We start from the raw sequence: 16,534 nt of genomic DNA, 5'->3' as shown, positions 1-16,534 counted from the left end.
TGATAGATCATTTATGTATATTGAAAACAGTATGGGACCTAGGACTGTGCCTTGTGGAACTCCGGAAGTAACTGGAATTGGAGAAGAAATTGAGCCATCTATGATTACTTGTTGATGACGATTTGTTAGAAAAGATTTAATCCACTGATAAATATTGTTGTCTATGCCATACCATTTCAACTTATAAAGTAAATGCTGATGAGGAACCTTGTTGAAGGCTTTGGCAAAGTCTGTATAAATAATGTCGGACTGAATACCATTGTTGTGGTTCAACATCAGATCATGTACAAATGCAATTAATTGTGATCCACAAGATCTATTTCTTCTGAAACCATGTTGCGAGTCAGAGAGAATATTGTTAGACTGTAGATGGTGCATTATTTGTGACGCTAAAATATGTTCAAAGATTTTGCTACTGATTGAAGTTAATGACACTGGTCTGTAATTGGGGGCAGAGCTCTTATCCCCCTTCTTGTGTACTGGGACAATATTAGCAATTTTCCAATCTTGCGGGACTAGGCCTGAATCCAGAGAGTGCTGAAAAATGATTTGGAATATAGGGGCAAATTCGCTGTGTGCCTCTTTGAGGACCCTTGCATGCTTGATTTAATAGATTAATTATTACATACCATCATGTGAATCTCAATAGTCGCAGTACAAAACGAACAAACAATGGGATTCACTGGGGCTTAGTGAATATAGTACTTTACATAAAGTTCAAGGCTATAGGCTATAGTGCTTTTGTTTTGTAAAGGCCCCTGGATTTCTTGGTGAAATAGCGTAAAATCACTGAAGCATACGTGAAGTGCTATCTAAAGATCCACTGACCCCTAGTGACCTTCACTGACATTTGCTGGTTTTGTATTATCACTATTGGAACTCGTATGAAATTCCTAATAATTATGGAATTACAGCGAGCAGCATGCACACATGTCCTATCTCCTCTGACCTGAATATGTTTAAGATGTTCAAAAACAATTTTTTTTTAATTCTAAAAGAATGAGGAGTTTTGACCCCTGCTCCCCCAACCCTGTACATCATTAGAAGTACAGGACCCACAAAAAAGGACTTAAATGAAAAGTCCAGCAGGGAGTGTGAATCTTATCACTAGCAAAACTCAAAGAAAATCACCACACCCACCCAGCTGGTGACTTGATTCTCCAACAACTTGTAGTCTACTAGGCATATGGCAAAGTAGCTACTTCCTTAAACTTACAAATCCAGGATTGTTGAGGATAGAATACAAACTCATTACTCTTATCAGTCAGTGGAAAGTCTAACAACAGGTCATATGGTGGTAGAGTTCTAATGTGGAGAAGTTCCGTTCTGCCCAGCGCATCTGCAGAGCTGCCATTGACTTGAGCAGTTTATCCTGGGCGATCATCATTTGGAATAAGTATGGGCTGCTGGTGTCCTCAAAGTTGTGACCTGTAGAGAAGAACAAATTGTGATCAGGTCCACCATGTGGGGTACACATGACTCATAACATGCTAATAGAATTATAGTTGATCTTATTGCTACATTTATTAAGTCAATCAAAAGTTTGACAAAGGCTGGAAGTTGCATGGTCATTGTATAATGAGAGTGTCAATTAATCACAAAGGTATTCAGATTAGTATTTCAAATAATTATACAAGTTCATTATAGAGTGAACTGTAAACTACTCTAATAGGACAGTCACTTTTACTGGTCTTAGTGAGATTCAAGGTCTAGTGTACTACAAATAAAAAATGTGTAAGGGGCCACACAATTTCTCCTATATAATAGAGGAGTACCTGTACTAAAATAGTGTAGCCAGTTATTGTTCATGTACGTATCAACCTTCTGTAAGTTATCTGTGTTTTCTTGTAATTGTCCGTAAATGAGACGTCAACTCGCTGGTGTGGGACTCGTCCCAATGATAAGCTTATTATACAGTACAGTCGTAGGGCTTGGGCATTTCTAGCCTAAAATATTACCCTAAAGCCAGCCTCATTTTTCTTTCACAACAGCTTGGCAGTGGTAATCGAGGCCAAAAAGTCTTTAGAGCAACTCTAAATCATATCAACAAGTTTTTATGAAATTTTAAAAGTATTTATGCAACTGAATTTTCTAATAGACTGCCTGATGCAGCACAACCCACAATGGATACTTACACAACACAGAAGTACAACACTCAACTATCTGGACACAAAGCATAATGCCAGAGAACCATTCTGGCATTACACGCTAGTCTCGTGTCCAAACCACCTTTTCTTTTGTGTGGGGGAGATGTTTCTTCTTCCTGCACTAAAGAAAAAAAGTGGTCTGGGCACAAGACTATGATCATGCTTCATAAATCGTGTGCAAGGACTTCTACAAGATGTTTGCTGTACATGTGCCTTCATGTGTTTTCAGTGGTCTGCCCCCCTAAAAAATAACTTTTTTAATTTTTGAGGAAAAGTTGCAGTATAGATTGGCATTGTTATTTTTAGCATTTTTCATGTTTTTAGCATAAATTTTAGGCTGTTTTCAACCCTTTAAATTGCAAAAATCCTGCAGCTTCTGGGGGGTTAGTTATGCTGTTCACTACTTCCCCCTGTAGGTCAGGTCTAGAATCGCCACTGGGCTACACACTAGAAAGTGTTAGGTTGTAGGAGCTGGTCCATTTACACGTCTGTTTTTCCAATCCATTTAGTCACATCCCTTAACACTCCAATACAATAGAGGACTTGCAGCGTGACGTAAATCATCGTAATTGCTAAGCAACCGTAGCTGTCGGCCATGTTTCGGGACAGTGTTTTGGCTGAAAAGCGCTTTCTCAGGATTTGGTACAGGCTGTAATGAAGTGAATCAGTGTTGAGTTGTGTTGTAAATACCAGCCAGCTCGTTAAAAAAGGCGAGGAAGTTAGAATTGGTGAGTAATGTATCGAAATTTAATTAGCCACCTATTTCACGAAGCCAATGATAAGATCTTCTATTTCGAAACCAGCCCCGCTTCCCAGTGCCACTATACCCAGCGCTTAGTGAATAAATCTCGTTACCTTCATTCTGACCCAATATGCGCCATAGAAAGTTGTCCCGAAACATGTCTGCCTAGCAACCGCTGCTTCACGCGTGCAAGTCCTCTATTAGCCACTACTCACTTTTCACAACCTGTTGTATCTTTATCAAACACAGTTCAGTTAAACTGAGTACTCCACCCAAATCAGTCAGAGACAGGTCAGACACTACCAATACACTATCTTCATCTTCAAACAGGTTACAAATTGGTCTGAAGAACTCATCTCTTGCAATTTTCCTGTTCTGTGCCTAGTCTCGCGTGGCCAGACCGCTTTTTTCCGTATATTGGGTGGGGAAAAAAGGGTCTGGTGCAACTCCAATAGCTGTTTACTTCTGAGCTGTCCCCACATTCCGGGGACGCTAATTGAATAACATTGGTCACAAAGGAGGTGCCATGACGTCAGTAAAACTATGAAGTATTCCTACACTCCTGCTCCAGTTGTGAGTCTTGTTACATGATGAGGATTAACTTTTCAAGACGCTACAAAAGAGACATCGGAGCAAATTAAGATTCGTTTAAAGGATAAACAGACCTCTAGTTAACTTACTGACGTCATGACACCTCCTTTGTGACCAATGTTATTCAATTAGCGTCCCCGGAATGTGGGGACGGCTCAGAAGTAAACAGCTATTGGAGTTGCACCAGACCCTTTTTTCCCCACCCAATATACGGAAAAAAGCGGTCTGGCCACGCGAGACTATTCTGTGCCGTTGTGTCTTTCGTTTCTTCTTCTTTGACTGAGCTCTTTTCTTCCTCATTGCTTCTGGTGGCTCCACCCTGCTAGTTGGTGATAACCATAGATAATACATACCTTATCTATGTGATGGTGGACGTGTCGTCAGGGCTGAGGGGAGATTCTGGAGCTGAATAAAACCACCCCTTCTCCGCTATTAATACTCAAATCTTGTTCTAATATCTGTGTATCGTCAACTTGGCTCTCTTCTTTCGCTTCTTTTTCTTCTTCACTCGTTCCCTCATCTCAACAAGTTCCCAGGATATTCTTGCAGGACATCATCATATCATCCTCCTGTAACTGAATGGAGCAAGCAAATCTGATGTCGCGCGCCCTTTTCCTCATTAGTGGGCGGCGCCAGGCACGTCCATGCGGCGGAGAGTGGCATGGCGTGGTAGTGTTCATTTTTATTTATTTATTGTTACTGGGCAGACGGCAATTGCCGATGCGCCCAGGGGGCGATCAACACCCCAAAGAAATCACACATACACATAAGATATACAGCAAACAATTAGATAGACAATAAGTAATTAGTAAATGTATCTTCATTTTTAGGGTGTGTGGTTAACCCGTTGTGTGAAAATAATGGCGGGATTGGTGTGTGCTAGTAGACATAGAATGTCCAGGGTGCTCGTCTTGTGTTCTCGCGTGTGTTCAGCGCACCAACAGATTAGAGGATTGCGACATTACAACTCTGAAGACGGTGGATCCTCGGGCAAATCGCTCACATTGTCCACCATCAATCAAAATCTCAGAAACTTGCGCTATGAAGTGAGAGGCAGTGTTCCCCAAAGAGCAGATAAGATCAAAATGGAATTGGCAGCGGTAAGGAGTACAGGAGAGAAATTTGTGTGAAGCCATATATTTTAAAATGTACTAACTGTTATGCACCTATCAATGGATATTCCCTCATGAATATTTCCTAGGGAGTAAATATCTATTATATCCCCCTTATGGACAACAGTGAGAGATAGTGGGAATTTGACTTCCAAAAATCAAATTCCCCACCCTTGAGGTGGTAAACTACATAACCTCTAAGGCGAGGGGTCCAGAGACATCTCGTACGTTTTCGTAGAAATTAAATCTAGCCAGTAACCCTGTGTTTTTCTGTAAATTAGATTGCTTTTCCCATAAGCTATAATTTATGTGGGCAAAAATTAGTACAAATCAACTTGGGAATCAGGAAATCTTGTATGCAATTTTCAAAATTTCAGACCCCTCGCTGTAAGGTCAATAGTCAAGCTAGTACATTTGGTGATTTATCAGTTCAAATCTCCTGGGGTGGGAGTGGTAGGGGTTAACAATTTGCATTATCATGTACTGAAGTGGCCTTGTTAGAGAGGTCATGTGTCTCTCCCCTTCACAAAAAGAAAAGGTATGGCAAAATACAGATACTAAATCATTTCTACTGCATAGCCACTTAATGCATGAAATGATACGGGATCTGTATTTCACCACTGTCTTACTTTTTTGAGAAGGCACCTGATTCTACAAGATCATGGACAAGTGTCAAGATGTCCTGATTATCAAGGTGTCCTTATTAGTGAGGTATCCTGATTTCAGGGGTCTAAATGTGTGTACACTAGTACAAATGGGCCATGGACAAGTGTCCTAATTATCAATGTGTCCTTATTAGTGAGGTGTCCTGATTCAGGGATCATTGATAACCATTAAAAGGGTCCACAATCGTATCCTTTATGAAAATGTCTTATTATCAATAACACAATATTGGTTCTTCACAGGGAACAGAGAAGCCATTCTCTAAGGTGGTAGAGGCTAATATTGGTAATCCTCATGCCATGGGTCAGGTACCCATAACGTTCTTCAGACAGGTAAGGTATTTGTGTGATGTGTGTTGCTATAGTAACAGTAATATTGGCAGGTGTTAGCATTATGTGCTGATCCGGACCTGATTGAACATGTCCCATACCCCAGTGATGTGAAGGAGAGAGCTAGACATATTCTAGAGAATTGTTTAAGTGGACAAGGAATTGGTGAGTGTATCACACTTGTGGGGATGAGGGACAGAAAGACTGTGTGGAAAATGTCCCATTGAAATAGAGTAAAATGTTCCAATCAAAACGAATTGTGTTCTGCCAAATGTTAGATTATTGTCATTTCTAGTACCATAATCAGATGGTTGACTGGTGAGGACCATTGGGTAGAGTTGTGATGTAACTACTATTTGGGGACAGTTTGTGGCTACATTAGTTGGAGACCTGTTTGCTAAATTGTCTATTATGACATCAGTACAATCCTATATCTCTACCATTAGTATGTGTTGACATGGTAACCATATCACTTAGTGTATATTAATGTTCTGGTTGATGTGTTTTTACCAGAAATGATTATAATTGCTCAAAGTTTATATATTTTTGTTCCTGCAATTAAGACATCATCAAAGATGTGATGTGTGTCATTATTATGGTGATACCATAAAATTTTAATATCGTACTAATTACAGGATGGTAACACCTGGATAGTGTATGTTAATTGTAAGATGTTAAAATGTAGGTCACATTTCAGTGTAAGGTCATCATTATGATGAACTATGTCATAACCTAATGATGACTATATCTCACTACAGGTGCCTACACTGGCTCAGTTGGTGTGGTTGAGTTCAGGAAAGATGTAGCAGGGTTTATTGAGGAGAGAGATGGCTACCCTGCTGACTACAGAAATATCTATCTCACTAATGGAGCCAGTGATGGGATAAGGGTGTGTGTATGTATAGTATAGTATAAGAGAGAGGGTGTGTGTATGTGTGTGTGTGTGTGTGTGTGTGTGTGTGTGTGTGGTGTAGTGTGTGTGTGTGTGTGTGTGTGTGAGTGTGTGTGTAGTGAGCATGCAGTGATGTTGTGTTGGTGTAAAGTAGTCCTGCTATTTTTTCATTTGGGGACAGGATCTGTTACACATTTATACAGTACACACTTGCTCTGCTTCTATGGTGGCTGTTGATTGGTCCAACTTCATCACAGTATACTTGTTAACAAGTGATACCCTGTGGAGCTACAAGTTGAGTATGGTGTTGATAGGATGACAGAAGATAAAGTTCACACTCCTTTTTATATTGAGAACCTTGATTTGATCAAGAGCACATATAAATATTATGCACTCTTGATTTGAGGGACCACGAAGGAGTAGGCGTGGCCCATGAAATAACATTAAAAAGTCTTTGAGCAGGCTGTAGGACCAGGTGTCCTACAGACCTTCAGCACTTGTGCTGTAAAGCATTAATAAATAAATAAATAAAATAAATTACCCAAAAACCAGCCTTAATTTTCCCTGACGACAATGAGGCAGTATTGGTTAAATAAAACTAAACCCAAACAAGTCTTCAGATCGACCTGAAACGCTTTCAACAAGTTGCTACATAATTTTTTTAATTATTTAATGGAATTTTCTACTGACTGACTGAGTAACTGACTGATGCCTTCAGACAAGCGTAACTCAATAATGACTAAGGCCACGGTCTTGATTTTTTTCACTGTTCGACATCACTTCGGCCCGAGAGGTGCCTTTTGGCATACTGCAGTACATACAATACATTCTTTATGGACTTACGTACCAGTGTCCTCCTTTGTGTCCCATTCATCTTTGCTGACAGCGAAACGTATCGATTTAGCAGTAGCATGTGATGGCTTCCCTTCGTAACGGAAATCGTCCATATTTTTCATAGTGGCTATTTTGATTGTAGAGGTGCTTTTCAAAAGGTTCTTGATTTGTACTGCTGTGTAACAGGTTGAACATAGCCGACAATGAAGTGTAATGGATAACTCACTTTTCAGACAATAATTGATATAACTGGAGCATGCAGCACCATTTCTTTCAGTATGCATGGATTGCAGAGGTGCTTTTCGAACAGTTCTTGATTCGAAATGCTATGTAACGGGTTGAACATAGCTGACAACGAAGCATTATGGATACTTCACTTTTCAGACGATAATTGATATAGCTGGGGGGCGCGGTGCCATTTCAGATGCGGATGCGTGGGTTCACCAGTCATAATAATTATTTACAAAAAATGTTAACAAACAAGTACACAGACAAGCACAGTAGGAATATAACACTTCTTATTGTTTTACTGTGATTTAATATCGTGCACTACTCCAGCTTGTTTCAGTACTTTTTATCGATGTGCTATGGTCCCTACTCTAGTTGAAAATTCCAATTTTTTCTGTGTACTTGTCAGTAATGAATCAGTAATGATTCAGTAAGAATTCATCAACTTTTATATAACTAAGGCTCAATAAGTGAGTGTTTAAATGTGTGATTTTGGGGTGTTGTATTCCCCAATGGGTTCTATGTGACCTATTGTATGGCTTTATTGTAACTACAAAACTTTATAACAAACACTGAAACATTCTGTGATGAAATAAACAAGAGATTTGTATTCACGCACATCATACCATATCTCTCAATGATGTCACCAAATCATCTAGTATAGCTATAATGACATATCGGTTGAAATTTTGAAATTTACTATGACATTTTTGATACTCTTCTTAGCGGCCATCTGTTCATAAGGCCACCTCTATTAATAAATCTCTTTGAAAGTCCTAAACGGTATGATTCCCATTCGTTGGTGAACCTCTTCAAAGACTATCACCCTTGTCCGTAGACCTGAGCAGCCATGGAACTTTCCACCATGACAATTTTACACAGTTGTAGAAACATCATCCATGACTTCTTAGCAGATGGGGCTATTTAAAAAACTATCTGCCATCTTGCTGGGCATGACGTGGCGAATCCGTTAAACTTTATTTCAAGCCCATGCACTAAAGTATGCGGAATAATATATTATGGGTGTTAATGTTTCAAAGAAGAATTATGCACATCGATCCTCTTGATATCGACAGCTTTTACTTCCTTTCCCTATTCCCAATCACCAAAACTTATATATCAATCAAAAGCTTATTCATCAAGGAGTCCATAAACATTATCCCATCTCCGTACATTGTATAGTATGTGGATATTATGGAGGTTTGTACATGACCATTTTTTTAAAGCCACCATAGTGGCATTCAGGGTTAAAGGGTTAAGGTCAACTTATGTGGAGCATGTATACACTACTCCACCTGTCTAAAACAGCCACTTGTCTATTGAGACCACCAAGCATTTTTGACCAGCTCAGGCAGGTTCCACTCAGATATATTATTCCATTGTATAGCTCATGCTGCCGATAGTGTGTGATATATTTTCACGACTTGCATAAACTTGTGATTGTTGGAGATGGGTGATTCCCTCAATTAAGTTTAGTGCTCCACCAATTACCAGTCTCCATAGAGACAATGAAAGTGTACACAGAGACCAATGTAAAGAGGAGATTTGATTATGGTTGTATAGTATTATATAGTGTAAAAGAACTTTATTTTGGCAAACCTAAAATATTTGGTATTACTATGATCGACCAAATTGCTTTGTTAATGTGTAGTATTTCAGTGTTATATTTCCCTCCTCTAGTCCCTGTTGACACTATGTGCACCTGATGACTACAGAGTAGCCTTCATGTCACCAGTACCCCAGTACCCACTATATACTGCCTGCTTCTCGGAGTTAGGAGTTGAAATGGTAAGGTGTACACTCTACTAGCTGAGTTCACTGTTCACTGGTAACAAACTTCCTGTTATAAGGACACAATTAAATTAAGGATGAATATTTCAAGTACTGTTCCATACATTTTTACCTCTGAAAGAGGACACTCTCTTTATCGCAGTGGAAACTGACACCAATCACTGGTGTCAATAAGTGCCACTAAAAGCTACTGACACTGACCAAGCAACTCAAATATCAAACACACTAGTTGTATGAAGTGTTTGGTGAGTTTGAGGTGAGCTAGGGTTGACTGGGATGGTCACTTTACTTCTAGCTCACCTCAAACTCAGCAGAAACTTACCTTCATACAGACAGTGAGAGACATCATTATGCTTAATAGGCAAAGTTTAGTGTCAGTGTTAGGGTCAGGTTCAGCCTTGGTTTCTTCACTGGTCTTATGAAATATAGCATCCTTTTCAACTTTATCAGGTAGACAAAAGAGATATTGGTAGCTGGCAGTAATGGGTTGGCATGGTGGACCAGAGCATAGGTAGGGTCAGTAGTATAATATTTGCTTCATTTTTTCTGTGTTTTATTGTCTTAAATTTTTGCTGGCTGGTGTCAACAACTTTAGATGGCACTTATAATAGTGACAATTGGTGTCATTAGCCTTGGCCCTTCTTATAAAGTAAAAATGGACAAATTGTCCATTACAGAGAAGTTCTACTGTATAAAGTAAACACAAATCACTCAATTTTCCACCCTAATTTTAAACTCCACACTTGTTGACCTGGTAGTCATGGTGATATTACTGCCACAGATCCCGTACTACCTGGATGAAGACAAGGACTGGCAACTGAACATGACTGACCTGCAGATGGCAGTGGAGTCAGCACAGTGTGAGCCGCGACTACTAGTAGTTATCAACCCTGGTAATCCTACAGGTTAGCTATGGTGATGAGGTAATGGTGACCATCTTGTGGTGTTTGTGTATAGGCCAGCAACTGTCTAAAACTAACATGGTTGATATTGTAGACTTCTGTCATCAACACAAACTATTACTACTAGCAGATGAGGTAAGGATGGCATTCAGAGAATGCTTTGATGTTTGCAAAGCATGCAACTTTTTTAATTCTGGTAAGAGACCTGTACACAGGTGTCTTACTGAGTAATTACCTATAGCCACAAATTTTGACAAACAAGTTGTATACTTCGTGAGTTACTAACAAAATTCCAGTTACATGGGCCATTGTCTCAAAGCATAGATACTATACTAATAACACGGGATTGGAAGCTCCCGTTCGCAGACTCAATATAGCATGTACATTCCAAATAAGCACTCCTCGTAATTTCATGGAGTTGCCTTTCAGTTGGTGAAGGCTACAAAAGTCTGGTTATTTCAATACCAACTTAGCTAAGGGTAGTGAAGAACCAAGGTAAGTGTATAGGATGATATATGAGCTAGTATGTCTGTGCAATTAAGCTCACAACATAAATTGGGGAACACTACAAAACCATATTTTGTACTCTTTTCCAAGTCTTTGAAGACATACAGTGAAAACTAATGGAATTGTATTAAAGTACAGACAATTTCAAATGGCTTGTGCTGCGCGTTGGTACAGTTCAATGCTTTTTCCAGAAGATATTTAGTGTTAAACAAACGAGAAGTCACATAGTTTCTGTACCTGTTTCAGGTATTTCTAAGCATCCTCCAGATAATTGCTGGAATTGTGGCAAAGCTAAGTGATTCGAGCGTGGCTTAGTATAACAATTACAGTTCTTTGTTTTGTATGGACCAACTTACAGCTCGTGGAATAGTTGCCAAATCCCGTCCTGTAATTATAGAGCATAGCAACCAAGATAGCAACACAACTAATGACATGATGCAACCATCAAATTAATTACGAGGAGTGCCAGCATGCAAAACGGAGCTTCCAATCCCGTGTTATTAGTATAGTGTCTATGCTCTAAGTTACTAAGACATGAATTCCCAGGATTCTTCAGTAGATAACTCCCTCAGGAATGATGTAATAATCACCTCAGTGATTATTACATCATTCTTTCGGGTTGTTTATCCACTGAGGAATCCTAGCACTCTAGACATGTCTGTCTGTGTGTAGTGTACATCAGTCTGTCCATGAGTTCCTGTCTTACATAGTGGTGAAGGTCCAGGTGGGACTTACATGTATGTACCCACACCTTCACCTGTGAGAGTTTTGTTGTATTTTATAGTACACTGGTAATGATAATTTAAGCACTTGTGTGGGCAAAGATCATACAAATTAGAGTACTATTATTTCCATGCAGCACTGCTGTACAGATAATACAGTACTGTTGATCATGTGTGTAACATTTTAAATTGCCAGAAGTAGCCAAAACAATGCTATCTGTTTGTTTAAAATTTGTGCTATATATATAGTCGATTTCAGGTTGCTTGCAAATGCAATTGAGCTATTCACATACGTGATTTTCAAATGTGATCATGCGAATGTTTACATGCAATACTTTAATGTGTTAAATAACTAACTTGGTGTGTCCCTAGCATTGTTTAACAATCTAAGAAGGCGAATAATGTAGTTGCGTTGTAAAAAAAGGCTTGGTTGAAAGGAAACAGCTCGCGTGTTTGGGCAATCACGTGTGTGAATTGTTCAATTGCATTCACAAGCAACCTGAAATCGACTGTAGACACTTACTGATTGTCTGATGGAAAAAACTGACACAGTTCAAGTCTACAAAACGAATGCTCCAAACAAAGATGACCAGAAAGTACTTAAAACCAGTTACAGCACCGCCACACTTGTGTAATATGAAAAAAATAGCACTTGCACTTATGGTGGTACTTTAACTAGTACAATGGATCCTCACTAATCTGAACAGCTTTGTTCTCAAGTTGACCAAAGTCTGTTCAGATTAGTGAATTTGTTCAGATTAGTGAACCCACTGTTTATATACAGAACCCAGTTCAAATATTCTAATAGAACATACATTTGTTCCAGAAATACCCTAATAGAACAGTCATTTCTACTGTTCGGATTAGTGAGCGTTCAGATTACTGGAGTTCGGATTAGTAAGGATCCACTGTATATAAAGATTTCTCCACTTTGTGTGTGTAGACTAACCTGCTACTATACACAGGTCTACCAGGAGAATGTCTATGTTGGCAAACAAGAGTTCATCTCTTTTAAGAAAGTTCTCAGAGAGATGGGACCTGGCTACAATGATGTTGAGCTAGTCTCCTTCAACTCTACATCGAAAGGATATGTAGGGGAGTGAGTGACTGTGTGTTGTGATATGTGCGTGGGTCACTGTGTCCAGGATTGTGGTTACATGTATAGGAGACCCTCTCTCAAAGAGCCCCCTCTAATAAAGGACAGTTTCTGAGGTCCTATTTCTCTCTACAATTGCACCTACTTGTAATATGGTTGTACTACCACACGCGTGATTGTTTTATTACAGTTTTTATGTTCCAATAGCAGTTCTTCAAGTTTTTGTTAGTGGTTTAGACATTCTGTTAGTAGGTGGAGCCTTCATTATTTCAACACAGATATGTGATCTTATTTGTCCTGTTGTATAGAAACTTAACTTGGCAGACAAGTGTGGGCAGGGACTTTACACAGCCTGAGGGTGTGTTATATCAAGGGGGTGTGGTGAGAGTGTGTCAATGATGTAGGTGTGGTATCCGAGGGGGCTACATGGAGATGGTTGGAGTGGATTCATCAGTGATTGAAGTGTTGGAGAGATACATGAGTGCAAGACTGTGTCCTAATACTACTGGACAGGTGAGATATAGTCAGGGCCGTAGTCAGGCTTTTAACTGGGTGGGTTCTTTGGATGAAAAGTGGACCTTTTCATGAATGTTTGTATCAGTGATGTGAAGTATGTTGAAGCTAGGGAGTCTAGGAACATGTTCCCCTTGAAAATAGATACTAAATTTGGTGACATTTCTGGACTTTTGCTACTAAAATGTTGCACTTTATTACTAAATTTGTGGACGTTTTTCTTCAAGAGCTCTGCCTACGGGCCTGATAGTGGTTTTTTTGTGAAATATATTTCTAATCCAACACCTCTATAATCCAAGAATACCGACATTGTTTGCTACCCCAGTAAGACTTTATCTCCTCATTAATCCAACATCTTCACAAATTGCAGTGGATTCAGCCAAACACCTTTGTTCCTAGTTTAGACAAAATAAGTTGAGAATTTTACAATTGAGGCCCACTGATTTATATACAGAACTCCATTCAATTACCCTAATAAATTAGCAATGAATTACTCTAATAAAATGGTCACTTTGGTTTTCTTATGATCATTAGGTGTTCAAATAAAAGTCCCCCTCATGGTAGTACATTCTGTAAGCAGTTGCTACACAAATCAGTTGATTATTACAGTGTAACAGATATGCATGAGATACACTGGAACTCTCCCACCCAACCATAGCATGTTACATAGTTAGCCACATTAATTGTAGTATGGTACAGTTGTTACTATGGTTACTGTTACAGGTGTTAGTAGACTTGATGGTTAATCCCCCCAGACCAGGTGATGAATCTTATGATCTCTTTCATAAGGTGTGTAGTGTGTGTGTGTATGTGTGTGTGTGCATGCATACATGTGTGCGTGGCAACATTGTTTGCATGCACAACTTTCAATGTTTGTAGTTCCAAGTTAAAATGTTGTGTATTGTTCCATTGTTATTATTGTACCCTGTAAAGTAGTTGACTGAGAAGGTCAGTCATATGTCATAATCCTTGGTGATGTAAGCAAACCCAGTGCACAATTTTGAGACTTACATGTTTATTTATAGGTACATAGGCGGAAAAGGGGGGGCAGGCTAGGAGGCTGAAGCCTCCCCCCTTGGTGTGTGGAGGGGGGCTAATCCCCCCTCGGAATGATACCTCGCCAAAATTATCCTTCTTGGAGTGGTGCTGAAAACTGAAGAAGATTGATATAATCTAATAGAACTCTCAAATACATTCCCTAATAGAACAGTCAAAACGCTTCATAAAATTGTGTTCCTAAAAGTAGTAGTCTAAATATGGAAACAAAATGCTTACAGTGGGAATCAAACCACTGACCTCTTGTGTTGTAAAGTCTTAATAAATAACAATTAATGAGTTAACACCAGCGGTTAAAATAAATAAATTACATGTAGTAGCTAAACCAGCTTTACTTGAGAGTTGTTGTGTTACCAAAAGGCTCTTCTGTACTGCTAATAATATTATTATATACTGTATATTAACCTGTAGCTAGTCAACATTGCCAAAAGAGTACTGTATAGAGGGAAACTGGTGAATTTGGCGATTTACTGCAAATTCGCCGAAATTTAACCCGCCAATTACTCATAGCACCTGATCTTTATAGCTAAACAGTGAGCTTGAATTTACCAGTTTATTTTGCCTAATGCAATTTAGCTTGCTATTCGCCAAAGTTTTCCTCTATAGGGTATTGTTAACTGCAAGTAGCTCGTTGTAAATATAAAAGTTGTGTGTTTCAGTTGAAATGCTTTAGACTGTACCTATAAATTATTTCTGGTGAATTTTCTGACATTTTAAAAGCTAAAATAATGGCTATAGTTTCTGGGGGCTCCCCCCCCCTGCTGCCAGAGATTCTACCGGTATACTCTAATCAGTCCCCCTCATGTGTGACCAACCTCTTTCAGCCAGCAATGTACACTGAACAATAGCTAGGTGTTGTGTAGGAAGTTCACTATTGTGTGTTGTGTTTAGGAACGCTCCAATATTTTAGCATCATTGAAGAAAAGAGCAGAGATGATCAGTATCAAATTCAACAAGATCCCCGGCATGTACTGTAACATCATACAGGGATCAATGTATGCCTTCCCTAGGATCCATCTTCCTGAGAGAGCCATTACTAAGGCAGAGGTGTGTGCATACTTTAGCATCATCACTTGAGTGTCATTATATGGTTGTGTGTTCCTTTTGCCACTTATTAATGTCCTCAACATGAGGTATTGAGGTTAGGCACTTTGTTACCATGACAACTTGTTTTGTAGGCTAAAGATCTTCATCCCGATGAGTACTACTGCTTGAAACTATTAGAGGAAACAGGAATATCATTTGTGCCAGGTAGTGGGTTTGGACAAGTAGAGGGAACATATCATCTAAGGTGAGCAAAAGGGGGTGTGGCTTATAACATCATGTTAACGTGGCTCCTGTTGCTAGAACAACCATATTAGCTGATGAGGCAACTACAGATGACATGATGGATCGAGTGGAAAAATTTCACATGAAATTCCTTGCAGAACATTCTTGAAATGATCAGCTGATTATATTAAAAATATATTTATTGCAATTGTACTCTGTTCGAATTTATCGCCTTATAAAGATCTTATATTTTTACCATATGTTATAATAAGAGTTTAAAAAGTGGAAGTGTAAATTCTCTTTTCTAATAAAGTAGGATGAATAATTGATACTTTCCTTGCTAAGTATACCAGCATGTGATTTGGCTCAAAACCTGTTGAATGTAACATACAGTGGAGCCTCATAACAACCTCTCTGAATTAAGGACAAAATAGAAACCCCCCAAAATTAACCAGGTCTGGTCAATACATTTTTTACCTCCGGAAGACTATTAAAAAGTGGCCAGTGTATCCATATTTTTGTTAGTTTGCTAGTCGTCAAGTACAAATAGTATAGCAGCACAACCAAAAGTCGTGCACTTTTTCATAAAACTATGAAACTTTCCACATAAATAGCTAGTAGTCCTCAATACAGGTATCTTTTAGATATAGTGCCATTGCTGATGTGACCTTTACTGCCATTTTTGTGCAGAAAACTGATCATTTTTGTCTTTAACTCCCTGAGGCAGTAATCAATTTGTTAAAACATGGTGTCAAACAATTTGTCCCTTTTGTATCGATCCTATTGGTAGTATCGATATCAGCTTAACGCGTAAAATTAGAGCACATCATTTCATATACGGTAGGAGTGATTCCTCAATTAGAGCACTGGTGAACGCGAACTACTAAGATGCTTATCAAAGTAAAGGTAAGGGGAGTGATATTTCGTTGTTTTGTGTGAGTTGCCATCGTTTTGTATAACGATTGTCAGCATTACGTGTTGTAATTTTTTCCATTCTGCAGACTCTCACTGGCAAAGAGATAGAGATTGATATTGAACCAACGGACAAGGTATGCGTACACTGGTATACCATATTACTGGCCACTCCAAGTAAATTCTCTGTTTCCTTCCACCACCCGCATCCACTACTGGACATGTTGC

General features: G+C 39.1%; 2 protein-coding genes across 5 annotated transcripts in view; one reads left to right on the top strand and one right to left on the bottom strand.

The window, feature by feature from the left end:
* LOC136265143 (uncharacterized) overlaps nucleotides 1–4,085 on the bottom strand; it is a 37,959-nt gene extending 33,874 nt beyond the window's left edge. Inside the window, exons 1-2 of one of the 3 annotated variants that reach the window (XM_066059947.1) lie at nucleotides 3,834–4,085; nucleotides 1,217–1,428 (exon numbers count right to left, since the gene is read on the bottom strand). In XM_066059947.1, coding sequence (XP_065916019.1) covers nucleotides 1,217–1,252 — 36 coding nt within the window. In that variant the 5' untranslated portion in view covers nucleotides 1,253–1,428; nucleotides 3,834–4,085. Of the gene's footprint in view, nucleotides 1–1,216; nucleotides 1,429–3,104; nucleotides 3,594–3,833 lie in introns of those variants that run through there. The other 2 variants (XM_066059946.1, XM_066059949.1) reach the window with 2 other exon arrangements.
* Nucleotides 4,086–4,109: 24 nt separating this feature from the next.
* On the top strand, nucleotides 4,110–15,682 carry LOC136265144 (alanine aminotransferase 1-like). Of its 2 annotated transcripts, XM_066059952.1 has the most exons (14): nucleotides 4,110–4,165; nucleotides 4,310–4,580; nucleotides 5,498–5,587; nucleotides 5,638–5,749; nucleotides 6,343–6,473; nucleotides 9,219–9,326; nucleotides 10,111–10,234; nucleotides 10,287–10,366; nucleotides 12,426–12,559; nucleotides 12,961–13,069; nucleotides 13,793–13,858; nucleotides 15,017–15,172; nucleotides 15,304–15,416; nucleotides 15,473–15,682. In XM_066059952.1, the coding sequence occupies exons 2-14, from the start codon at nucleotides 4,341–4,343 to the stop codon at nucleotides 15,561–15,563; spliced, it is 1,554 nt and encodes a 517-aa protein (XP_065916024.1). In that variant the 5' UTR covers nucleotides 4,110–4,165; nucleotides 4,310–4,340; the 3' UTR covers nucleotides 15,564–15,682. The 2 variants fall into 2 exon arrangements, with proteins under 2 accessions (XP_065916024.1, XP_065916023.1); XM_066059951.1 differs by lacking the exon at nucleotides 4,110–4,165 and having other exon boundaries at nucleotides 4,267–4,580.
* Nucleotides 15,683–16,534: the final 852 nt, after the last annotated feature.

Source organism: Dysidea avara, chromosome 8 (assembly GCF_963678975.1).
Source record: "Dysidea avara chromosome 8, odDysAvar1.4, whole genome shotgun sequence".
NCBI lineage: Eukaryota > Metazoa > Porifera > Demospongiae > Dictyoceratida > Dysideidae > Dysidea > Dysidea avara.
Note: the sequence above shows the minus strand (reverse complement) of the source record. Positions and strands in the feature narration are given on the sequence as shown.

Coding starts and splice junctions, on each gene's coding strand:
- LOC136265144 (XM_066059952.1), top strand. CDS start 4,341: ATGGCGGGATTGGTGTGTGCTAGTAGACATAGAATGTCCAGGGTGCTC. Junction 9,327..10,110: donor CGGAGTTAGGAGTTGAAATG/GTAAGGTGTACA, acceptor TTACTGCCACAG/ATCCCGTACTACCTGGATGA. Junction 15,173..15,303: donor GAGCCATTACTAAGGCAGAG/GTGTGTGCATAC, acceptor CTTGTTTTGTAG/GCTAAAGATCTTCATCCCGA.